This window comes from Pristiophorus japonicus, chromosome 15, assembly GCF_044704955.1.
Source record: "Pristiophorus japonicus isolate sPriJap1 chromosome 15, sPriJap1.hap1, whole genome shotgun sequence".
NCBI lineage: Eukaryota > Metazoa > Chordata > Chondrichthyes > Pristiophoridae > Pristiophorus > Pristiophorus japonicus.
The window spans coordinates 14,633,059-14,658,367 of record NC_091991.1 but is presented as its reverse complement, the minus strand read 5'-3'; the positions used below and the strand labels follow the sequence as shown (position 1 = coordinate 14,658,367).

Sequence of the window (25,309 nt, the reverse complement as noted above, 5' to 3'; positions counted from 1 at the left end):
GCTCTCTCTTTGCTTTCCTAATTTCCTTTTTAATTTCACCCCTGCATACTCTATACTCCTAGGATTGCTGCAGTTTTGAGCTCTCTCTATCTGACAAAAGTTTCCCTTTTTTCCCTTATCCTACCTGTATGCTCCTTGACATCCAGGGGCTCTAGATTTGGGAGTCCCACCTTTTTTCTTTGTTGAAACATATTTGCTCTGGGGCCTCACTATGTCCTCCTTGAATGCCTCCCACTGCTCTGACATTGATTTACCTTCAAGTAACTGTCTCTAGTCCACTTTTGCTAAATCACATCTGAGCTTAGTAAAATTGGCCTTTCATCAATGGAGAACTTTTACACCTGGTTAATCTTAGTCCTTTTTCATAACTACTCTAAATCTAACTAAATTATCATCTCTACCACCAAAACCCTCTGCAAAAGATACCCCTTCTACCTGCCCAGCTTCATTCCCTAAAACTAAGTCCAGAACTGCCCCCTCTCTTGTTGGGCTAGTTATGTACTGGCTAAAAAAGTCCTCCTGAATGTATTTTAAGAATTCTGTGCCCTCTCTTCCTTTTACACTAACTCTCTCCCAATTAATATTAGGGCAGTTGAAATCCCCTATTATTGCCTTATTGATTTTGCATTTCTCAGAAATTTGCCTACATATTTGCTCTTCTCATCATCATAGGCAGTCCCTCTTTTATCTCCTGCTGAATATTTGTGGGTCTATAGTACACTCCCAGCAGTGTGATTGCCCCTTTTTTGTGATTCAGTTCAACCCATATGGTCTCAATTGATCCTTCTAACATATCATCCCTGCTCACAGCTGTAATTGTTTCCTTAACCAATATTGCGACCCTCTCCCCATCCCTTTTTATACCCTCTCTCATCTGAAAATCCTGTAACTAGGAATGTTATGCTGCCATTCTTGCCCCCCTTTCAGCCACATTTCAGAAATAGCTATAATATCATATTTCCACATGTCTATCTGTGCTGTCAGTTCCATCTCTTGTTCAGTAGACTTTGAACCCTGGGTCTCGGTATTTGAGCCCTTAAGTGTGAGACACTTTCTCAAACACCTTCTGAAAATGCATATACTCTACATTAACTGCATTCCTTTTATCCAATTAGTCACTCCTTCAAAAAATTCTGTTCAATTTTTTTTAACACAACTTGTCTTTAATAAATCCGTGCTGACTGTCCTTGACTAGTTCATGCATTTCTGAATGCTCACTAATTTAACTTGAATCATGGGTTTCTAAGAATTTGTAATTGCCTTTGTTGCACCACAACCACAAAGTGCTGCAGTACAGAAAGACCTGGGGGTCCTTGTGCATGAAACACAAAAAGTTAGTATGCAGTACAGCAAATAATCAGGAAGGCAAATGGAATGTTGGCCTTTATTGCAAGGGGAATAGAGTATAAAAATAGAGAGGTCCTGCTACAACTGTACAGGGTATTGGGGAGGCCACACTGGGAGTACTGCGTGCAGTTTTGGTCTCTGTATTTAACCAAAACTGCACGATATACTTGCATTGGAGGCTGTTCAGAGAAGGTTCACTAGGTTGATTCAGGAGATGAGGGGGTTAACTTGTGAAGATAGGTTGAGTAGGTTGGGCCTATACACATTGGAGTTCAGAAGAATGAGAGGTAATCTTATTCAAACATATGATAATGAGGGGGCTCAACAAGGTGGATGCAGAGAGGATATTTCCACTCATAGGGGAAACTAAAACTAGGGGATATAGTCTTAGAATATAAGGGGCTGCCTATTTAAAACTGAGATGAGGAGAAATTTCTTCTGAGGGTTGTAAATCTATGGAATTCTCTGCCCCAGAGAGCTGTGGAGGCTGGGTCATTAAATATATTTAAGGCAGAGATAGACAGATTTTTGAGCGATAAGGGAGTGAAGGGTTACGGGGAGTGGGCAGGGAAGTGGAGCTGATTCCACGATCAGATCAGCCATGATCTTATTAAATGGCAGAGCAGGCTCAAGGGGCCAGGTGGCCTACTCCTGCTCATATTTCTTACGTTCTTATGTAACCCATTTATTAACCTCCTAATACAAAAGGAAAATACTGCGGATGCTGGAATCTGTTTTTATTCCAGAGTGCTGGAAATCTGAGCAGGTCAGGCAGCATCTGTGGAGAGGAAGCAGCGTTAACATTTCGGGTCAATGAACCTTCATCCGAACTGGAGAGTGTTTGGAAAGAATACCCATTCACACCCTATCTTGACTGACGTTTTTCTAACTCCTGGCATTACCATTTGAATTTGGGCCATCATCCCTTTTGTGTCTCTCATCTCTCCTGCCTTCCACCCTATTCTATCTTCCCTTTCCTTTCTTCCTCCTTCCCCCCCTTCAGTGCTTGTTAAGAATCTGTTCTTTCCAAACTCTCTCCACTTCTGACAAAGGGTCACCGCCCTGAAACGTTAACTCTGCTTCCTCTCCACAGATGCTGCCTGACCTGCTGAGATTTCCAGCATTTTCTGTTTTTATTCCATTTATTAGCCTGTTTGATTGCATGAATTGTATTCTGGTATTCGTTATGTCCATGCTTCAGATCAGTCCCAGTATGGAGCCCACCATCTTAGCCTTAGTGTGTGTGTTGAATAAAATATTGTAAATGCAGACTCTTATCTTTTTAAATTGATATTTTAAATTTTAATTTTACTTTTCCAGAAAGAAAGTTCATTTGAAGAAGATGAGAAATGGGATTGAGCTGAATGAGCGAATGCTTTTTCATGGTACGGGCAATGAATTTGTAGAAGCAATATGTTCACAGAATTTTGACTGGAGAATAAATGGAGTGCATGCTACAGTATACGGAAAAGGTGAGCAGCAATAATATCAAGGCAATTTCACAAGGATTTACATTTTTATCAGCTAAAATTGTATGACGTACAGGATTTGATATTCTAAGAATGGGGAGTGTATTGAAGAATATTTTGAATCTCTATATAGGGACTTATTTTGCTCGGGACTCTGCGTACTCCAGCCGTTACTGCCGTACTGATGAGAAGCACAGATCATCCTTGCAACCACTGGGGGTGGTATTGTCCCCATCTGCATCACGTCAGTGGAAGTCGCAATTTAAAGCAATGTTTCTTGCTCGAGTCCTCGTGGGCGATTATATTATAGGAGACCCGAAATATATTCGGCCGCCTTCAAAAGATGGAAGTCTGGTGAACTTGTATGATAGCTGTGTGGACAGCGAATGGAATCCAAAGATTTTTGTAATGTTTGATGCTAACCATATTTATCCAGAATACCTAATTGAATTCACTTAGTCACAAATTAAGAAATTACTGCCTGAAGAAATGAGGAAAAAAGGAACGAAAGGTAATTAAATAATACAGTGAAATGATGTTATAACTTTAACCATTTCTTGAGCCGTTAAGGCTGATTTTTAACAGCCCCGCCTGTCAGAAAGTGGACGATGGTGGAGTGAATACGGAGTTGTTGGTCTTACTGCCTTGCTCCCACTTGGTCTTAATCTTTCCACTGGGTGGTCAAGGCAACTGCCTAAATCAGGCGGGAACCTCATGAATCTATGCAAATCAAGGCCCTACCACGTACATGGAATCCAGATTGAGCAGAGTGTCTGATGTTGACCACCTGCTCTTTTCAGTAAAGTCTGGAGGAATGGCAGAACTGGAGGTAAGTGCTAAACTTATTTTTGTGGAACAAAGAGGGGCAGGAGTCCCTGGGCTCCCCCTCCCGTGATCTCAGCCCCCCACCCCCACGGGCCTACCTTTTTCCTGGTCCAATCATTCTCCGGGATGCCCGATATTGTACGGCCTGGAGCGGGCGAGCTGCATCGAGATCCGTACCGCATCTTTTAATGTGGCCCAACCCCTTACGTTGGGCTGAGCCCCTCAAGATGGAACAGGAACTCGGTCGCAGATCCTGGGAGACTGTCTCGCCCATTTCGCAGCCCCACAAAAGAAATCCAGCCTTTAGTCCTCGAATGAAAGTGATGGAGAACTGTGATTAGGTTAATTTTGTTCATGTTTTCATTGGTGCCCTCCTCACATTCCAGACAGCAACAAACTCATGTGGATCATCGTTCTGATTTGCAAATTGTGGAGAAATGCTGGCAACTTTTATTGTTTTTTATTATTTATAAACTGTGAATTATGTCTTCTGTGAGAATTTACATGGTGTGTATTATGTAGTAAGATACGCATTGTTACCGTAGAATGTGTGCAATGCGATCCACCAGGGTGATGCCAAGGATGGAGAACAATAGTTATCAGGAGCCACTTGAGACACTGGGACTGTTTCCATTGGAGCAGAGAAGGGTAAAGGTGATATTTAATAGAAGCTTTTAAAACGAAGGTTTTGATGGGGTCAATAGGGAAAGATTTCCTTTGGTGGTGGAGCCACTGATGAAGGCTGGTCAATACTGAGAGTGAAGGAGAGGTGAGAAGAAGTTTCATTCCATGGGGTTGTTGGATCCTGGATTTCTTTGGCACAGGGAGTGGTTGAGGCAGAGACTCTTGCATCTTTTAAATGTATAAATGTATAAATATATAAAGCAGAAGATAACAAGATATGGGGAAAGAATAGAGAAGTGGGATTAGTTTAAAATGACTCTAGTACCTCCATTAAATCCTGCCCAATCTCCCTCTGTATGCTAGGTTGCTGACATTGCTACTTTTAGTTCCATTAATGTTTTAATACTATTTTCTTTAAATCCTTATTTCTAGTAGTGCTGGTCTGATTGGCTCCTACAATCCCAATGAAGATACAAGAACATAAGAAATAGGAGCAGGAGTCAGTCACCTGGCCCCTCGAGCCTGCTCCGCCATTTAATAAGATCATGGCTGATCTGATCCTGGCCTAAGTTCCACTTCCCTGCCTGCTCCCCAATAAGACATAATACTTATAAAAAAAATAATCTCCACCATTCTCTCACTCTCAGACAGGGTGGTACTTTTTACCTCTAAATAGTCCCTTTTATGTGCTTCTTAAAGCCTTTCCCATTCTGTTAGGTGCTGGTCTTCTTTCATAGTTATGTATACATTTTATAATTATCATCTTCTGTTTAATCCCCTCTATCTATCTTATGTCTCTTGTTTAAAAACTCCATTATGTTCCAACCTGCCTATTTATGCATGGAGCCTTTGCCAGCCCCTTTACTTCAGGTAAGGATTTATTTAACCTCGACCGTATTCATTTCATTCTCCCACTGGAGCCCTGCTACTTGATTTACCATTTTTTCCAACCAGTTAATCTGGATTTGGTTTCCCTTATTCCCACTGAAATTAGCTATTTGCCAATCCATTACCTTTACCTTGGACTCTAGATTTCTTTATCTGTTTTCAATAGGAAGCTGATTAGGTTACGGTCACAATTTCAGGTCACGTACTGGCCTTGTTTGTTACTCCGATCTGATGCTGTGCTCTTCCTTCTTTATGCTGATTAAGGAACAACCTGGATACGTTCTAGAAACCGCTCCCCATTTTGACCCTAAACTTTTATCTTCTCCCAGTCTAGAGTAGCAAAATCTCTATAATTACAACTATCACAATTGCAAACCCCCTTAACTTGTTTACAAATCTCATCCTCTTTTGGAACCAGATTGAGGAAAATAGCAAAAGTGACGAAGGAGGTATTAAATTGTATATATGTCAATGGCCGTAGTGTAACTAATAAGGTTGGTGAGCTGCAGTCACAAGTTGCCACATGGGATTATGACCAATGATCCCATTAAGCTGCATGGCTGTGTGGCCACACAGCAGCCAGGTGGTCCCCCGCAGGCCAGTCCCCGGCATTAGAAAAGCCACACGTGCGCAGAAATTTAAATGGCCGCACATCCTGCTAAAGGGGTCGCACACCCAAAAGAAATCAGGATAACATTGATTGGTTGCATTAACAGACATGACTCAAACAAGGCCAGGACTGGGTCCTTAATATTCCTGGTTACCAAGAATTTTGGAAAGATAGAAAAGGAAAAAGAGGTGGGGGCGTGGCAGTATTGATTAAGGATGGCGTTACAGCTTTAAATAGAAAGGATATACTAGATGGTTGTAGGACAGAATCCATTTGGTTTGAGTTAAGGAGTAGGGGCGCTTGCGTTGGGAGTTTTTTTTTTATAGAGCTCCAAACAGTGAGAAGGAGATAGATGAGCAAATTTGCTGGCAAATTTCAAAGGTGTGTAACAAAAATAGAGTAGTAATATTAGGAGAGTTTGATTACCCTATTATAGACTGGAAATAAAAATAAAAAAGACTTGCATTTATATAGCGCCTTTCACGACCACCGGACGGACGTCTCCAAGCGTTTTACAGCCAATTAAGTACTTTTGGGGAGTAGTCACTGTTGTAATGTGGGAAACTCAGCAGCCAATTTGTGCACAGCAATGTGATAACCATATAATCTGTTTTTTGTTATGCTGATTGAGGAATAAATATTGACCAGGACACCGGGGTTAACTCTCCTGCTGGTCTTTGAAATAATGGAATCTTTTACGTCCAGCTGAGAGAACAGACAGGGCCTTGGTTTAACGTCTCATCCAAAAGACAGCACCTCCAACAGTGCAGTGTTCCCTCAGCATTGCACTGGAGTGTCGGCCTAGATTTTTTTTTTGTGTTCAAGTCCGTGGAGTGGGACTTGAACCCACAACCTTCTGACTCCGAGGCAAGAGTGCTACCCACTGAGCCACAGGAAGTAATCCTGGAGATCTTGCTGTTTGTTCTAAAATATAGCTCCTCAAACTCCTTTTGCAAGACCTACTCCTGCTCTTCCGTATGTTATTGGTTCAAACATGAACCATAACTTAAGGCTGCTCAACTTGCCTTTGTAGAATGTTTCCACGCACACCATTGTGCACATTACCCGGTCATCTGGGATGTCAGACCATTCAAGAGTCCCACTCGACTGCAGAAAATGCTACCTATCCTTCTAAAGATAAAGTCCCTCTAGTTACTGTATCTATTACAACAAACCTCGAATGAATTTAATAATGTAATGTTGCAAAATGTATTTTCATTGACTTTATTTTTGAGCAACTAAACCTCTGTAAATCCAATGTTTATATTCTTGCAATTCCCAAATGATGACCCAGTCATCACGATAAGATGTGAAGGTGACAGTGAAAGAATTAGCATTGCCTGCTTGTCAGAGCAATCGGATCTCACTTTTGGGTAACAACTTGAAACGCTTGCCTTCTACAAGTTGTCATGACTTGAAGGAAGAAAGGAAAATTTGAAGTCCTGAGACTGGCCAGTGGGCTGGGGAAATTGTCAGTATTAGAAGCAATTCCATCTGTAGATTTTTATTAACATGTTCTGAAGCGATTAGTCATTTGTTACAAAATAAAAATATTATTCGTGTATCTCCTGCCGCGTTGCTAATGAGAAGTCAGAGACAGTAGTGTTTTTGTAAGAAAAACAATGGAGTGAGATCAATTGGTTGTGGAAGATTTAATGAACTGATGTACAAGAGGAGAAGAATTATATAAATGTTTTCGTTGGTGTTTGCGGGGGTGGCAGTGAATGAACAATTTATTTAAATGTAGTATCAGATGTTTCATTAGATATAGTGTGTGAAAGGAATCATGGAGTGGATGAATCAAATGTGGAAGGTTCTATGAATTAATGGAGCAAAGATAGAATTCATAAATTTAGTTTTGAATAGTAAATAGGTTATAAAAAGTTTTTGTATTATAAAAAAAATTGAAAACTTAGATTTTTGTAAAGATCAGTAAATTGAAACAATGTTATAAAATATGATTCGAATTTAATAAGGGATTAAAATGAAAATTAGGATTTTCAAAGGAATACTGAAATTGAAGCTTATGAAATAATGAAAAATGGATTTAAAAAAAATAATTAGGAATGCATTTGCTCAAGGATAAGGTACAGTAATGTCCATCACTAACGTATGCTCAGCAACTTTGCTTCTCAATTTTGTTTTCTGTGGAGGGCAACTGGATTGTGGGGGCTGTGGCGTACTAGCACTGTGTTGCTGGCACTCGTCAGCAGACAGAGCCGAGGTGAGCGTGGGGGCCTGGGGTGGTTAGCATGGTTTATTGAAGGGAGTTTGGAGAAATGAAAGCTGGGTTAGGCCCATAAGAACGCTGTCTGAAGAAAACAGATAGCAATGGAATTTCTCTGAGCATGGAAGGAATGAGCGACGGGACTTCACTGCCTGTGGACCCGAAGATAACATGTGGCACTGGGAGAGAAAACTCTGGACTGACGATCTGGCTGGAGGTCTAGTCAGAGCAAGGTAGAGGGTGAGAAATCCAAAAAGGTGGCCAAGGAAACACATTTTAAGTTCAAACTTTTAAATAAACAGATAAGAAATGACATTTTAAAAGAAGTCTACAATATATTGGAATGGGGGACTTGCCTGAATCTGGGGAGTGAAGCTGGAAGTCAGCTGAACTCAATGTCCATGTAGTACTCGAGGGGGGCTCCTGGCTTGGCTGGGACATCATTAATAATGGGAAATCCTATCGAGGTGCTGCCAGAGGTATAATGAAGAATGGTGATGTCTAAAAGAGGACTGTGTCGTGTCTACTAATTTTAATACATGTGTAGAGGACTTGACAAAAAAAAAAGCAGAACATTCTAGAAGCACACAGCAGGCGAGTCAAAGTTTAGAAGAGCAAGTTAGCTTAACATTTTGGATGCAACACTTCTCGGGTAATCAAAATAATTTATTAGGGCAATCCAGTAATTATATTCTGTTCGGAATTTTAGAAAGCTTTAAACATTTAGACTTGATCAGCGTTCTGCGCTAAATTAGTTGATCTCGTGCTGATTGACCGTGTGAACATTATATTTGGCATTGGTGTTCTTGGACTAGTGAGGTAAAATTAAGAGTTTCCATTGCTGACTGCTAACTAGTGGCACAAAGTGCACAACTGCAGACAAGAGTAACCTTTACCACAATGCCCTGCACCCTATTTTGACACCGTATTTAGGCTTACACATGAAGATGAGCTGCCTGAGTCAGGGTGGGTCGGGGCGAGCTGCCTGGGTCAGGGTTAGGGTTAGAGCGAGCTGCTTGGATAAGATGCAACTCTCCTGGAACTGTAAGGAGCCTCTGTTTCAGAAAAAGGAGTGAAGAAATGGGTGAAGTAATTAATGTTCATATCAAATTAGTTCATTTGCCAATACTTCTATGTCATAACAATAAAAAGCAGAAGGTGGCAGTAAGTAGCAAAAGATCTGGCTTGGAGAGTTATAACAAAGGCTGGGTCCCATATTCTCATGATTCATAAATTATGTGGAAAAAGATACCTGTACTACTACAAGGTTTACTGATGACCTTAAACTACATAGTCTGGTCAATACAAGATAGATTGATGGTATAAATTAAATGAATAGGCCAAGAAATTGCAGATGTATTTTAAAGTAAATATATGTGTATGTTTGGAAGTATGAATTGTATAAACTATGAAAACATGTCTACTTATACAAATGGGAATGGATTTGAGTGTGATTATTGATCACTCAGTGAAAGTATCTCGCAATGTGAAGTGATTATAAATAAGGTTAATCGTGTTGTCAAAGATATTTGACCATTAATGAAAACAAGTTATTACCAGAGGGTTTACATTTGGAATATTAGGTGCAGTTTTGAGTAAACATAGAAACATAGAAAATAGGTGCAGGAGTTGGCCATTCAGCCCTTTGAGCCTGCACTGCCATTCAATAAGTTCATGGCTGAAGATGCAACTTCATACTATTTCTTCATGAAGACACTGATCTTCTGGAGAGTAACAAGAATGATTCTGTTACTTGCAGCTTGGAAGAAGAAATATATATGCACAAGTATCATTCTTTTTACATCACCAGGACATCCCAAATTACTTTACAACTAATTAATTATTTATTTCAAATAGTGTCACTTTTGTGTTGGCTAATTTGTACACAAGCTCCGAAAAATAGCAAAAGAGATAAATCATCAATGAGCCTGTCTGGTGGCATTGATTGAGAGGAAGAATGGCTGTTCTCTTCCAAACATGCCACGGGATCTTACACTCTCACGTGAACAGCCAGACATTGTCCTGGTTTATTGTCTAATCTGACAGTGCAGCACTCTCCTCGTACCGCTCTGACGTCTTAGTCTAGATTATGTGCTCCACTCCTGAAGTGGAGCTTGATTTCAAAACCACTTGTCTTGGAACTAAACTAATGTCTAAGTAATGAAGGGGAGTTGCAGAACTGATTTTTTAAAACTATTATCCATGTTTTTAAAAAACTGAAAAGAATTAATAGTATAGATGCAAGAGGATTGCTGGGTGCAGAACAGTCATATTAAGTGAAGTTTTGAGCAAGATTTGAGAGTATAGGGATTTCTCCCATATAGTGGCTAGGATCAGACTCTTGGCTGTAGCTGTTAATGCTGTGTCATTAATACCTTTAAAGCCATTGCACATCTAGCTAGTTTTAAAAATGAGTTTGGTATCCTAACCTCAATCAAATGTTCTGGAACATGATGGTGTTACCATGGAAAACTCCTAACTGGCATTACCATGGAAAACTCCTAACTGGCGTTACCATGGAAATGTCAACTCAAGAAAAGCGTAGCATTAAAGATGATGATGTACGGTTAAATACATATGCTGTAGTTTTGCTTGTTTTACCTTGTGGTGTGGATGGGGAGAAATACAGAATCTTTCCTTGATGCAAGTTGGATTGAATAAGGAAACTGGATTGTATGGAACACGCTTAATGGGACAAAACGTTTCCTTATTAAAATAAATGTACAGACTAATTAAAGGCTTCAGTTTCATTTTTGAAATGTTTGTTTCTCTTGTATTTATGTGATAAATTTCCTGATTTGAACTGCAAAGCGTTGCCACTCGAGCTAAAGATTGTGAGCCACTGCCTGGTCGCCAACTTTAGCGCCGGGCGATGTTTACCGCCTCCAACTGGGATATTCATTTTTAGCGCCCCAAATGGGGCGTTCCACACTCCTCTTACGGCACTAATGGGACGGTAGTGTGGGAAAGTTGAGGATACCGGCATCCTAGTGCCTAAAGAGGTGGACCAGGCAACAACTGCAAGGAAATGGAAGAAACATTAACAACAGTCTTCTAGAGATCAGAAAGGTAAGTAACTGTAAATAAAGTGCATTCTGAACACTTAGCGATTCAGTCCTTCAATATCGCCCTGGGATCCTCTTTGCAGCGCATGCTTTCCCTGTCGGGGGTAGCACCAGGCGATCCGGCAGCCGAAAGCAGTCAGGTTGGTGAAAGGGGCGCTGAGAGGGCATTGCACGTGTGACGTCGCCAAATGGACAGCGCTATGACCACGCAGCACTAAACCAGCAGAGGTTGGCAGCGGGCTGTCATCACGCGGGGCTCAGGCTGTGAAGCAGCTACCGCCCGTTAGCGCCAACGGGTGGCACTGAGCCAATGATGAGCCCATGATAATGTTTAAGTAATGCTCCTTCAATCCCTTTGCAAAAGTACCAATTGGGCTATTCTGCCTCACCATGTATTAATTCCATTTACTCCACACAGTTGTAGAGAAACTGTTCACGCAAGAAGGGTTTTGTACCTTTTTACTTTGTTCTGTTACCTGGTAAGCAGAGAAAATATTTGGATTGGTGAAAGTGGACATTTGCCAACTCTGAAACATGCAGTTTCTTGCACAAAATAGCTTTTGAAGGATTCAGTAAATTAAAGGGTACAATCCTAGAGGGGATGCAGGAACAGAGAGACTTGGGGGTACATGTGCACAAATCGTTGGAAGGTGGCAGGGCAGGTTGAGAAAGCGGTTAATAAAGCATATTGGATCCTGGGCTTCATAAAGAGAGGCATAGAATACAAAAGCAAGGAAGTTATGAACTTTTATAAAATACTGGTTCGGCCCCAACTGGAGTATTGTGTCCAATTCTGGGCACCGCACTTTAGGAAGGATGTGGCGACCTTAGAGAGCGTGCAGAAAAGATTTATCAGAGTGGTTCCAGGGATGCGGAATTACATTTAGGGTGGATAGACTGGAGAAGCTGGGGTACGGGGAGTGGGACTAGGTGAATTGTTCTTGTAGAGAGCCGGCATAGGACCGATGGGCCGAATGGCCGCCTACTATGCTGTCATGATTCCATCAGGTTATAAACATTAGAAAACTCAAAACTCCTTTGGCTTTTTGTTGACTAGGTCTAATTTCAGACAGACTTGGATTATTTAACATAGTGGTAATGTTACTGGGCTAGTAATCCAGAGATAGGAGTTCAAATCCCACTATGGCAGCTGGGGGATTTAAATTCAGTTAATTAAATACATCTGGAATAAAAAGCTAGAATCAGTAATGATGACCATGAAACTACTGGATTGTCATTAAAAACCCATCTGGTTCACTAATGTCCTTTTTAGGGAAGAAAATCTACCATCCTTATCCAGTCTGGTCTATATGTGACTCCAGACCCACAGTAATGTGGTTAACTCTTAATTACCCTCTAAAATGGCCTAGCAAGCCACTCAGTTGTAACAAACTGCTACGATAAACAATAAGAATAAAACCGGTCAAATCACCAGCATCGACCTTGGCAACGGCACACCCAGCCAACTCAACCCTGCAAAGTCATCCTCACTAACATCTGGGGACTTGTGCCAAAATTGGGAGAGCTGTCCCACAGGTTAGACAAGCAACAGTCTGACATAATCATACACTCAGAATCATATCTTTCTGCCAATATCCAGACTCTTCCATCACCATCCCTGGGTATGTCCTGCCCCACAGGTAGGACAGACCTACCAGGGGTGGCAGCACAGTTGCGTACGGGAGGAAGGGAGTGGCCCTGGTCCTCAACATTGACTCCGGACTCCTCTATGTTGAATACCACTTGGAAGAAGCACTGCGAGTAGCAAGGGCACAAAATGTAATCTGGGTGAGGGACTTTAATCTACATATAGCTTGGGCTAACCAAACTGGTAGCAATACGGTGGAGGAAGATTTCCTGGAGTGTATAAGGGATGGTTTTCTGGACCAATATGTCTAGGAACCAAGCAGCTCTCACAGAGAATAGTTTTATAAGCACAAGAACCTCATACACAAGATCAATAGAAGTTTGTTCGCTGAAGTCTGAGATCCAACAAAAACCTCGTGACCTAAAGAACGGATGGTGGATGGAGAAAGCACAGGCGCTACAGCAGCTGGCCGACAGTCATGATAGGCAAGGATTCTTCATCGCACTCAAGGCCACCTATGGTCCAAACACCCTAGGCCCCACTCCACTGCTGGCCCAGAACAGGGAAACACTCAAGGACACCGAGGCAGTCCGAGCCCGCTGGAAAGAGCACTTCGAAGATCTCTTCGATCAGGAAATTAGGGACGCGTGCAATAAAGGTACAACAGTTATCATGGGTGACTTTAATCTGCATATATATTGAGCTAACCAAACTGGTAGCAATACAGTGGTGGAGGATTTCCTGGAGTGTATAAGATATGTTTTCTAGACCAATATGTCGAGGAAACAAGGGAGCTGGCCATCCTAGACTGGGTGTTGTGTAACGAGAGAGGATTAATTAGCAATCTTGTTGTGCAAGGCTCCTTGGGGAAGAGTGACCATAATGTGGTAGAATTCTTCATTAAGATGGAGAGCGACACAGTTAATTCAGACACTAAGGTCCTGAACTTAAAGAAAGGTAACTTCGGTGGTATGAGACGTGAATTGGCTAGGATAGACTGGCGAATGATACTTAAAGGGTTGACGGTGGATAGGCAATGTAAGACATTTAAAGATCACATGGATGAACTTCAACAATTGTACATCCCTGTCTGGCGTAAAAATAAAACGGGAAAGGCAGTTCAACTGTGGCTAATTAGGGATAGTGTTAAATCCAAGGAAGAGGCATATAAATTAGCCAGAAAAGGCAGCAAACCTGAGGACTGGGAGAAATTTAGAATTCAGCAGAGGAGGACAAAAGTTTTAATTAGGAGGGGGAAAATAGAGTATGAGAGTAAGCTTGCAGGGAACATAAAAACTGACTTCTAGGGATAGGTGAAGAGAAGATTAGTGAAGATAAATGTAGTTCCCTTGTAGTCAGAATCGGGTGAATTTATGAGGAACAAAGAAATGGCAGACCAATTGAACAAATACTTTGGTTCTGTCTTCACTAAGGAAGACACAAATAACCTTATAGAAATACTAGGGGACCGAGGGTCTAGTGAAAAGGAGGAATTGAAGGAAATCCTTATTAGTCAGGAAATTGTGTTGGGGAAATTGATGGGATTGAAGGCCGATAAATCCCCAGGGTCTGATAGTCTGCATCCCAGAGTACTTAAGGAAGTGGCCCTAGAAATAGTGGATGCATTGGTGGCCATCTTCCAACAGTCAATCGACTCTGGATCAGTTCCTATAGATTGGAGGGTAGCTAATCTAACCTCACTTTTTGAACAAGGAGGGAGGGAGAAAACAGAGAATTATAGACCGGTTAGCCTGACATCGGTCGTGGGGAAAATGTTGGAATCAATTATTAAAGATGTAATAGCAGCATATTTGGAAAGCAGTGACAGGATCGGTCCTAGTCAGCATGGATTTATGAAAGGGAAATCATGCTTGGCAAATCTTCTAGAATTTTTTGAGGATGTAATTAGTTGAGTGGAGAAGGGAGAACCAGTGGATGTAGTATATTTGGACTTTCAAAAGGCTTTTGACAAGGTCCCACACAACAGATTAGTGTGCAAAATTAAAGCACATGGTATTGGGGGTAATGTATTGACGTGGATAGAGAACTGGTTGGCAGACAGGAAGCAAAGAATAGGAATACACAGGTCCTTTTCAGAGTGGCAGGCAGTGACTAGTGGGATACCGCAAGGTTCAGTGCTGGGACCCCAGCTATTTACAATATACATTAATGATTTAGACGAAGGAATTGAATGTAATATCTCCAAGTTTGCAGATGACACTAAGCTGGGTGGCAGTGTGAGCTGTAAGGAGGATGTTAAGAGGCTGCAGGGTGACTTGGACAGGTGAGGTGAGTGGGCAAATGCATGCCAGATGCAGTATAATGTAGATAAATGTGAAGTTACGCAGCTTGATGGCAAAAACAGGAAGGCAGAATATTATCTGAATGGTGACAGATTAGGAAAAGGGGAGGTGCAACGAGACCTGGGTGTCATGGTACATCAGTCATTGAAAATTGGCATGCAGGTGATGAAGAAGGCAAATGGCATGTTGAACTTCATAGCGAGAGGATTTCAGTATAGGAGCAGGGAGGTCTTACTGGAGTTGTACAGGGCCTTGGTGAGGCCACACCTTGAATATTGTGTACAGTTTTGGTCTCCTAATCTGAGGAAGGACATTCTTGCTATTGAGGGAGTGCAACAAAGATTCACCAGACTGATTCCTGGGATGGCAGGACTGACATATGAAGAAAGACTGGATCGACTAGGCTTATATTCACTGGAGTTTAGAAGAATGAGAGGGGATTACATAGAAACATATAAAATTCTGACGGGACTGGACAGGTAAGATGCAGGAAGAATGTTCCCAATGTTGGGAAGTCCAGAACCAGGGGTCACAGTCTAAGGATAAGGGGTAAGCCATTTAGGACCGAGATGAGGAGAAACTTCTTCACTCAGAGAATTGTGAACCTGTGGAATTCTCTACCACAGAAAGTTGTTGAGGTCAGTCCGTTAGATATATTCAAAAGGGAGTTAGATGTGGCCCTTACGGCTAAAGGGATCAAGGGGTATGGAGAGAAAGCAGGAATGTGGTACTAAAGTTACATGATCAGTCATGATCTTATTGAATGGTGGTGCAGGCTTGATGGGCCAAATAGCCGACTCCTGCACCTATTTACTGTGTTTCATAGAAACATAGAAAATAGGTGCAGGAGTAGGCCATTCAGCCCTTCTAGCCTGCACCACCATTCAATGAGTTCATGGCTGAACATGCAACTTCAGTACCCCCTTTCTGCTTTCTCGCCATACCCCTTGATCCCCCGAGTAGTAAGGACTTCATCTAACTCCCTTTTGAATATATTTAGTGAATTGGCCTCAACTACTTTCTGTGGTAGAGAATTCCACAGGTTCACCACTCTGGGTGAAGAAATTTTCCTCATCTCGGTCCTAAATGGCTTACCCCTTATCCTTAGACTGTGACCCCTGGTTCTGGTCTTCCCCAACATTGAGAACATTCTTCCTGCATCTAACCCGTCTAAACCCGTCAGAATTTTAAACGTTTCTATGAGGTCCCCTCTCATTCTTCTGAACTCCAGTGAATACAAGCCCAGTTGATCCAGTCTTTCTTGATAGGTCAGTCCTGCCATCCCGGGAATCAATCTGGTGAATCTTCGCTGCACTCCCTCAATAGCAAGAATGTCCTTCCTCAAGTTAGGAGACCAAAACTGTACACAATACTCCAGGTGTGGCCTCACCAAGGCCCTGTACAACTGTAGCAACACCTCCCTGCCCCTGTACTCAAATCCCCTCGCTATGAAGGCCAACATGCCATTTGCTTTCTTAACTACCTGCATGCCAACCTTCAATGACTGATACACCATGACACCCAGGTCTCGTTGCACCTCCCCTTTTCCTAATCTGTCACCATTCAGATAATAGTCTGTCTCTCTGTTTTTACCACCAAAGTGGATAACCTCACATTTATCTACATTATACTTCATCTGCCATGCATTTGCCCACTCACCTAACCTATCCAAGTCACTCTGCAGCCTCAAAGCATCCTCCTCGCAGCTCACACTGCCACCCAACTTAGTGTCATCCGCAAATTTGGAGATACTACATTTAATCCCCTCGTCTAAATCATTTATGTACAATGTAAACAGCTGGGGCCCTAGCACAGAACCTTGCAGTACCCCACTAGTCACTGCCTGCCATTCTGAAAAGTACCCATTTACTCCTACTCTTTGCTTCCTGTCTGACAACCAGTTCTCAATCCACGTCAGCACACTACCCCCAATCCCATGCACATTAATCTCTTGTGTGGGACCTTGTCGAAAGCCTTCTGAAAGTCCAAATATACCACATCAACTGGTTCTCCTTTGTCCACTTTACTGGAAACATCCTCAAAAAATTCCAGAAGGTTTGTCAAGCATGATTTCCCTTTCACAAATCCATGCTGACTTGGGCCTATCATGTCACCATTTTCCAAATGCACTGCTATGACATCCTTAATAATTGATTCCATCATTTTACCCACTACTGAGGTCAGGCTGACTGGTCTATAATTCCTTGTTTTCTCTCTCCCTCCTTTTTTAAAAAGTGGGGTTACATTGGCTACCCTCCACTCGATAGGAACTGATCCAGAGTTAATGGAATGTTGGAAAATGACTGTCAATGCATCTGCTATTTCCAAGGCCACCTCCTTAAGTACTCTGGGATGCAGTCCATCAGGCCCTGGAGATTTATCGGCCTTCAATCCCATCAATTTCCCCAACACAATTTCCCGACTAATAAAGATTTCCCTCAGTTCCTCCTCCTTACTTGACCCTCTGACCCCTTTTATATCCGGAAGGTTGTTTGTGTCCTCCTTAGTGAATACCGAACCAAAGTACTTGTTCAATTAGTCTGCCATTTCTTTGTTCCCCACTATGACTTCCCCTGATTCTGACTGCAGGGGACCTATGTTTGTCTTTACTAATCTTTTTCTCTTTACATACCTATGGAAACTTTTGCAATCTGCCTTAATGTTCCCTGCAAGCTTCTTCTCGTACTCCATTTTCCCTGCCTTAATCAAACGCTTTGTCCTCCTCTGCTGAGTGCTAAATTTCTCCCAGTCCCTGGGTTCGCTGCTATTTCTGGCCAATTTGTATGCCACTTCCTTGGCTTTAATACTATCCCTGATTTCCCTTGATAGCCACGGTTGAGCCACCTTCCCTTTTTTATTTTTACGCCAGATAGGAATGTACAATTGTTGTAGTTCATCCTTGCGGTCTCTAAATGTCTGCCATTGCCATCCACAATCAACCCCTTAAGTATCATTCGCCAATCTATCCTAGCCAATTCACGCCTCATACCTTCAAAGTTACCCTTCTTTAAGTTCTGGACCATGGTCTCTGAATTAACTGTTTCATTCTTCATCCTAATGCAGAATTCCACCATATTATGGTCACTCTTCCCCAAGGGGCCTCGCACAATGAGATTGCTAATTAATCCTCTCTCATTACACAACACCCAGTCTAAGATGGCCTCCCCCCTAGTTCAATGTCCATCACCAAAAGTGACTCAGTAGCACCACTGCTGACCAAGCCCTGAAGGACATAGCTGTCAGACTGGGCCTGTGGCAAGTGGTGAGAGAAGTAACAAGAGGGAAAAACCTACTTGACCTCATCCTCATCAATCTACGTGTCGCAGATGCATCTGTCCATGACAGCATTGATAGCAGCGACCATCGCACAATCATTGTGGAGATGAAGTCCCTTCTTCACACATGAAGACACCTGCCATCGTGTTGTGTGGCATTACCACTGTGCTAAGTGGGATAGATTCAGAACAGCTCTAGCAGCTCAAAACTTGGCATTCATAAGGTGCTGTGGGCCAGCAACATAATTGTATTCCTCCACCATCTGTAACCTCATGGCCTGGCATATCCCTCACTCTACCATCACCATCAAGCCAGGGGACTAATTCTGGTTCAATAAGGAGTGCAGAGGCAACAGTGGGCATACCTAAAAATGAGGTGCCAACCTGGGGAAGCTGCAACATAGGACTACACGCATGCTAAAAAGCAGAAGCAGCAGCCAAAGACAGGGCTAAGCAATCCCACAATCAACGGATCAGATCAAAGCTCTGCAGTCCTGCCACTTCCAGTTGTGAATGGTGATGGACCATGAAACAACTAATGGAAGAAAGAGGCTCCATGAACATCTGCATCCTCAATGATGGCGGAGCCCAGTACACGAGTGCAAAAGCAACCATCTTCAGCCAGAAGTGCCGAGTGGATGAATCATATTGGCCTCCTCCTGAGGTCCCCACCATTACAGAAGCCAGTCTTCAGCCAATTCGATTCACTCCACGTGATACCAAGAAATGGCTGAGCGCACTGGATACAGCAAAGGCTACATCCCGGCTGTTGTGCTGAAGACTTGTGCTCCAGAACTCCTCTAGCCAAGCTGTTCCAGTACAGCTACAACACTGACATCTACCCAACAATGTGGAAAGCTGCCCAGGTATGTCCTGTCCACAAAAAGCAGGGCAAATCCAATCCGACCAATTACCACCCCATCATTCTACTCTCAATCATCAGCAAAGTGATGGAAAGTGTTATCAACAGTTATCAAGAGGAACTTACTCACCAATAACCTGCTCATCGATGCCCAGTTTAGCTACTGCCAGGACCACTCGGCCCCAGACCTCATTACAGCCTTGGTCCAAACATGGACAAAAGAACTGAATTCCAGAAGTGTGGTGAAGTGACTGTTCTTGACATCAAGGCAGCAATTGACCAAGGAGCCCGAGTAAAACTGAAGTCAATGGGAATCAGGGCGAAAACACTCCATTGGCTGGGGTCATACCTAGCACAAGAAAGATGGTTGTGCTGGTTGAAAGTCAATCATCACAGCCCCAGGATGTCGCTGCAGGAGTTCCTCAGCGGAGTGTCCTAGGTCCAACCATCTTCAGCTATTTCATCAATGATCTTCCCTCCTTCCTAAGGTAAGAAGTGGGATGTTCGCTGATGACTGCACAGTGATTAGTGCCATTCGCAACTCTTCAGATAAGGAAGCAGTCCATGAATTAGTTGCAATGTACCAAAATTCCCTCGATTCTGGAGAGGTCCCAGCGGATTGCAAAACCGCTAATGTTTTCCCCAGTCACTCTCACCTTCGCTCTTCTCTCTCTCTCTCCCTCTCCCCCAGTCACCCTCCCTCTCCCCCAGTCGCCCTCCCTCTTCCTCAGTCTCTCTCTCCCCACACACACCCTCCCCTCCAATCACTCTCCACCAGTGTGTGTGCCTCTCCCCAGTCATTCTCACTCCCAGCCTCTCTCTCTCCGCTAATCTCTATCCCCCAGCCTCTCTCTCTCTCTCTCTTTCTCTCCCCCAGCTTCTCTCTCTCTCTCTCTCTCTCTCTCTCTTCCCCCCAGCCTCTCTCTCTCTCTCCCTCTCTCTCTCTCCCCCAGTCTCTCTCTCTCTCTCTCTCTCTCTCTCTCCCTAAGTCTCTCCCCTGCCCCCCAGTCTCTCTCTCTCTCACTCCCCCCAGTCACTTTCTCTCCACCAGTGTGTGTGCCTCTCTCCCCAGTCATTCTCAATCCCAGTCTCTCTCTCTCTCTCTCTCTCCCTAAGTCTCGATCTCCCCCAGTCTCTTTCCCCCAGTCGCTCTCACTCTCCCTCTCCCCCAGTCGCCCTCCCTCTTCCTCAGTCTCTCTCTCCCCACACACACCCTCCCCTCCAATCACTCTCCACCAGTGTGTGTGCCTCTCCCCAGTCATTCTCACTCCCAGCCTCTCTCTCTCCGCTAATCTCTATCCCCCAGCCTCTCTCTCTCTCTCTCTTTCTCTCCCCCAGCTTCTCTCTCTCTCTCTCTCTCTCTCTCTCTCTTCCCCCCAGCCCCTCTCTCTCTCTCCCTCTCTCTCTCTCCCCCAGTCTCTCTCTCTCTCACTCCCCCCAGTCACTTTCTCTCCACCAGTGTGTGTGCCTCTCTCCCCAGTCATTCTCAATCCCAGTCTCTCTCTCTCTCTCTCTCTCTCTCTCCCTAAGTCTCGATCTCCCCCAGTCTCTTTCCCCCAGTCGCTCTCACTCTCTCTCTCCCCAGTCTTTCTCTCTCTCCCCCCAATCTCTCTTTCTCTCTCCAGTTCTCTCTGCACCCCCACACTCTCTCTCTCTGGCCCCAGTCACTCTTTCTCTCCCCTAGTCTTTCTCCCCTTAAGTCTCTCTCTCTCCCCAGTCTATCCCTTTCTCATCCTGCAGGCTCTCTCTCTCTCTCTCTCCCTTTGTAGTCTCTCCCTCTCTCCCCATTCGCTCTCTCTCCCCACCCTCCCACACTCTCTCCCCTTAAGTCTCTGACTCTCTCCCTGCAATCTCTCTCTTTCCCCCAGTCTCCCTCTCTCCCCCAATCTCTCTCTCTCTCTCTCTCTCTCCCACAGTCCCTCTCCCCCCAGTCTCGTTCTATCTTCCCCAGTCTCTATGAATTTCCTACAGTCGCACTCTCTCCCCCAGTCACTTTCTTTCTCGCCCCAAGTCGCTCCCTCGCCCCAAGTCACTCATTCCCCCAGTGTGTCTCTCTCTCCCAATCGCTCTCTCCCCCCTAGTCTCTCTCCCTCTCCCCCAGTCACTCTCTCTCTCTCTCTCTCATCCCACAGATTCTCTCTCTCTCCCCTCCCCCAAGTTTCTCTCCCCCCCTCCAGTTTCTTCCCCCCCCCATTTCTGCTCTCCTCCAGTTTCTACCCCCCCCAGTTTCTTCTTCCCCCCCCATTTTTTCTCCCCCCTCCAGTTTCTCTCTTCCCCCCCTTCCCCCAGTTTCTCTCTTCCACCCCCCCTCCCAGTTTCTCTCTCTCCTCCACCCACAGTTTCTCTCTCCCCCTCCAGTTTCTCTCTCCCCCCTTACCCCAGTTTCTCTCTTCCACCCCCCCCTCCCAGTTTCTCTCCTCCACCCACAGTTTCTCTCTCTTCCCCCCCCCAGTTTCTCTCTCTTCCCCTCCCCCCAGTTTCTCTCTCTTTCCCACCCCCCCACTTTCTCTCTCTCCCCCCCCAGTTTCTCTCTCTCCCCCGCCCCCCCCCCCCAGTTTCTCTCTCTCTCTCCCCCGCCCCCCCCAGTTTCTCTCTCTCTCCCCCGCCCCGCCCCCCCCCAGTTTCTCTCCCACCCCCCCCAGTTTCTCTCCCACCACCCCCAGTTTCTCTCCCACCACCCCCAGTTTCTCTCTCCCCCCGCCCCCAGTTTCTCTCTCTCTTTCTCCCCCCCCAGTTTCTCTCTCTCTTCCCCCCCCCAGTTTCTCTCTTCCCCCCCCCCCCCAGTTTCTCTCTCTTCCCCTCCCCCCTCAGTTTCTCTCCCACCCCCCCAGTTTCTCTCACTCTCTCTGCCCCCCCCAGTTTCTCTCTCTCTCTCTCTCTCTCTCTCTCTCCCCAGTTTCTCTCTCTCTCTCTCTCCCCCCCAGTTTCTCTCTTCTCCCCTCCCCCCCAGTTTCTCTCTTCCCCCCCCCCAGTTTCTCTCTCTCTCTCCCCCGCTCCCCCCACCCAATTTCTCTCTCTCTCTCTCTCTCTCTCTGCCCCCCCCAGTTTCTCTCTCTCTCTCCCCCCCCCCAGTTTCTCTCTCTCTCTCCCCCACCCAGTTTCCATCTCTCTCCCCCCCACCCAGTTTCTCTCTCTCTCTCCCCCCCCCCACCAGTTTCTCTCCACCTTCCTCCCCCCCAGTTTCTCTCCCCACTACCCCCCTCAGTTTCTCTCCACACTTCCCCCCCCCCCCCGGTTTCTCTCTCTCTCTTTCCCCCCCCCAACCCCAGTTTCTCTCTCTCTTCCCCCCCCCCCGCCAGTTCCTCTATCTCTCTCCCCCCCCACCAGTTTCTCTCCACCTTCCCCCCCCCCAGTTTCTCTCCCCACTACCCCCCTCAGTTTCTCTCCACACTTCCCCCCCCCACCGGTTTCTCTCTCTCTCTTTCCCCCCCCCCCCTCGCCCAACCCCAGTTTCTCTCTCTCTTCCACCACCCCAGTTTCTCTCTCTCTCTGCCCACCCAGTTTCTCTCTCTATCCCCCTCCCCCCAGTTTCTCTCTCTCCCCCTCACCCCCAGTTTCTCTCACATCCCTTCCCAGTCTTTCCCCCCCTCACTTTCTACCCCCCCCCACTTTCTATCCCCCCCCAGTTTCTCTTCCCCCCCCCACACAGTTTCTCTCATCCCCCTCCCCACTTTCTCTTCCCCCCCATCCCCCACTTTCTCTCTCCCCCCTCAGTTTCTCTCTCTCCCCACCCCTCAGTTTCTCTCTCTCCCCACCCTCCAGTTTCTCTCTGCCCCCTTCTCCCTACCCCCCAGTTTCTCTCCCCCCCGTAGTTTCTCACCCCCCTCAGTTTCTCTCTCTCACCACCCCTCAGTTTCTCTCTCCCCACCCTCCAGTTTCTCTCTGCCACCTTCTCCCCACCCCCCAGTTTCTCTCCCCCCCCGTAGTTTCTCACCCCCCTCAGTTTCTCTCTCTCCCCACCTCCCAGTTTCTCTCTGCGCCCTCCCCCTACCCCCAGTTTCTCCCCGCCCCCCCCAGTTTCTCTCTCCCCACTCCCCCCCAGTTTCTCTCTTCCCCCCTCCCAGTTTCTCTCTCCCTCCCCAATTTCTCTCTCCCCCTTCCCCCCCAGTTTCTCTCTTCCCCCCCGCCTCCCTAGTCCCAGTTTCTCTCTCCCCGCCACCACCCAGTTTCTCTCTCATCCCTTCCCAGTCTTTCTCTTTCCCCCCCCCCGACTTTCTACCCCCGCAGTTTCTCTCCCCCCCACACAGTTTCTCTCTTCGCCCCCTCCCCCCTTTCTCTTCCCCCCATCCCCCACTTTCTCTCCCTTCCATCCCCCCCACCCCTCACTTTCTCTCTCCACCCTCCCCCCCCCAGTTTCTCTCCCCCCCACCGCAGTTTCTCACTCCCTCCCCCATTCTCTCTCTCCCAACCCCCCAGTTTCTCCCTCCCTCTCCCCAGTTTCTACCCCCCCTTCTTCCCACCCCCCAGTTTCTCTCCCCCCCCCCCGGAGTTTCTCACCCGCCGCCCCCAGTTTCTCTCTCTCCCCACCCCCCAGTTTCTCTCTGCCCCCTCCCCCTCCCTAGTTTATCCCCCCCTTCCCCCACCCCCAGTTTCTCCCTCCCCCACCCCCAGTTTCTCCCTCCCCCACACAGTTTCTCTCTCTCCCCACGCACCCCCCCCAGTTTCTCTCTCTCTCCCCCCCGCCCCCAGTTTCTCTCTCTCTCCCCCGCCCCCCCCCAGTTTCTCTCTCTCTCTCTCTCTCTCTGCCCCCCCCCAGTTTCTCTCTCTCTCCCCCTTCACCCCCCCCAAGTTTCTCTCTCTCACCCCTCCCCCCCCCCAGTTTCTCTCTCACCCTTCCCCCCCCCAGTTTCTCCCTCACATCTCTTCCCAGTCTCTCTCCCCCCACCACTTTCTCTTCCCCCCACACAGTTTCTCTCTCCCCCTGCCCAGTTTCTTTCTCTCTCTCTCCCGCCCCCCCAGTTTCTCTCTCTTTCCCCCCCCTCCAGTTTCTCTCTCTTTCCCCCCCCTCAGTTCCTCTCTCTCTCCCCCTGCCCAGTTTCTTTCTCTCTCTCTCCCGCCCCCCCAGTTTCTCTCTCTTCCTCCCCCTCCAGTTTCTCTCTCTTTCCCCCCCTCAGTTCCTCTCTCTCTCCCCCCGCCCAGTTTCTTTCTCTCTCTCTCCCGCCCCCCCTAAGTTTCTTTCTCTCTCTCTCTCTCTCTACCCCCCCAGTTTCTCTCTCCCCCCGCTCCCCCCCCGTTTCACTCTCCTCTCTCCTCGCCCCTCCCCAGTTTCTCTCTCACGTCCCTTCCCAGTCTCTCCTCCTCCCCCCCAGTTTCTCTTCTCCCCCCTCACTTTCTCTCCCACTTCACTTTCTCTCCCCCCCCCACTTTCTCTCTCCCCCCCCCCAGTTTCTTACTCCCCTCCCCCCCAGTTTCTTACTCCCCTCCCCCCCAGTTTCTCTCCCCCCCGTTTCTCCCCACCCCCAGTTTCTCTCTCCCCCCCCCCCTCACCCCAGTTTCTCTCCCCCCCTCCCCCCAGTTTCTCTCCCCCCCTCCCCCCTGTTTCTCTCTCCCTTCTTCCCCCCCCCCCCGTTTCTCTCTCTCCTCCCCCCCGTTTCTCTCTCTCCCGCTCTCCCCGTTTCTCTCTCCCGCTCCCCCCGTTTCTCTCTCCCGCTCCCTCCCGTTTCTCTCTTCCCCCTCCCCCCCCGTTTCTCTCTCCCCCTCCCCCCCCGTTTCTCCCCCCCCCGTTTATCTCTCCCCCTCCCGCTCCCCCCCGTTTCTTTCTCCCCCCCCCGTTTATCTCTCCCCCTCCCGCTCCCCCCCGTTTATCTCTCCCCCTCCCGCTCCCCCCCGTTTATCTCTCCCCCTCCCGCTCCCCCCCGTTTCTCTCTCCCCCTCCCGCTCCCCCCCGTTTCTCTCTCCCGCTCCCCCCCGTTTCTCTCTCCCCCTCCTCCCCACCCGTTTCTCTCTCCCCCTCCCCCCCACCCCCGTTTCTCTCTCCCCCTCCCCCCCGTTTCTCTCTCCCCCTCCCCCCCACCCCCGTTTCTCTCTCCCCCTCCCCCCCACCCCCGTTTCTCTCTCTTCCGCTCCCCCCCCCGTTTCTCTCTCCCCCTCCCCCCCACCCCCGTTTCTCTCGCCCCCTCCCCCCACCCCCGTTTCTCTCTCCCCCTCCCCCCCACCCCCGTTTCTCTCTCCCCCTCCCCCCACCCCCGTTTCTCTCTCCCCCTCCCCCCCACCCCGTTTCTCTCTC

The 25,309-nt window shown here is 46.7% G+C and overlaps 1 protein-coding gene across 6 annotated transcripts in view; it reads left to right on the top strand.

Annotated features, from left to right (window-relative positions):
- The window catches only part of LOC139280618 (protein mono-ADP-ribosyltransferase PARP11), a 58,048-nt gene extending 50,721 nt beyond the window's left edge, over positions 1–7,327 (top strand). For 5 of the 6 annotated variants that reach the window (XM_070900179.1, XM_070900181.1, XM_070900180.1 and 2 more), the window contains 2 exons: positions 2,668–2,819; positions 2,950–7,327. In XM_070900179.1, coding sequence (XP_070756280.1) covers positions 2,668–2,819; positions 2,950–3,275 — 478 coding nt within the window. In that variant the 3' untranslated portion in view covers positions 3,276–7,327. The remainder of the gene's footprint in view (positions 1–2,667; positions 2,820–2,949) is intronic. The other variant, XR_011596726.1, reaches the window with a different exon arrangement.
- Positions 7,328–25,309: the final 17,982 nt, after the last annotated feature.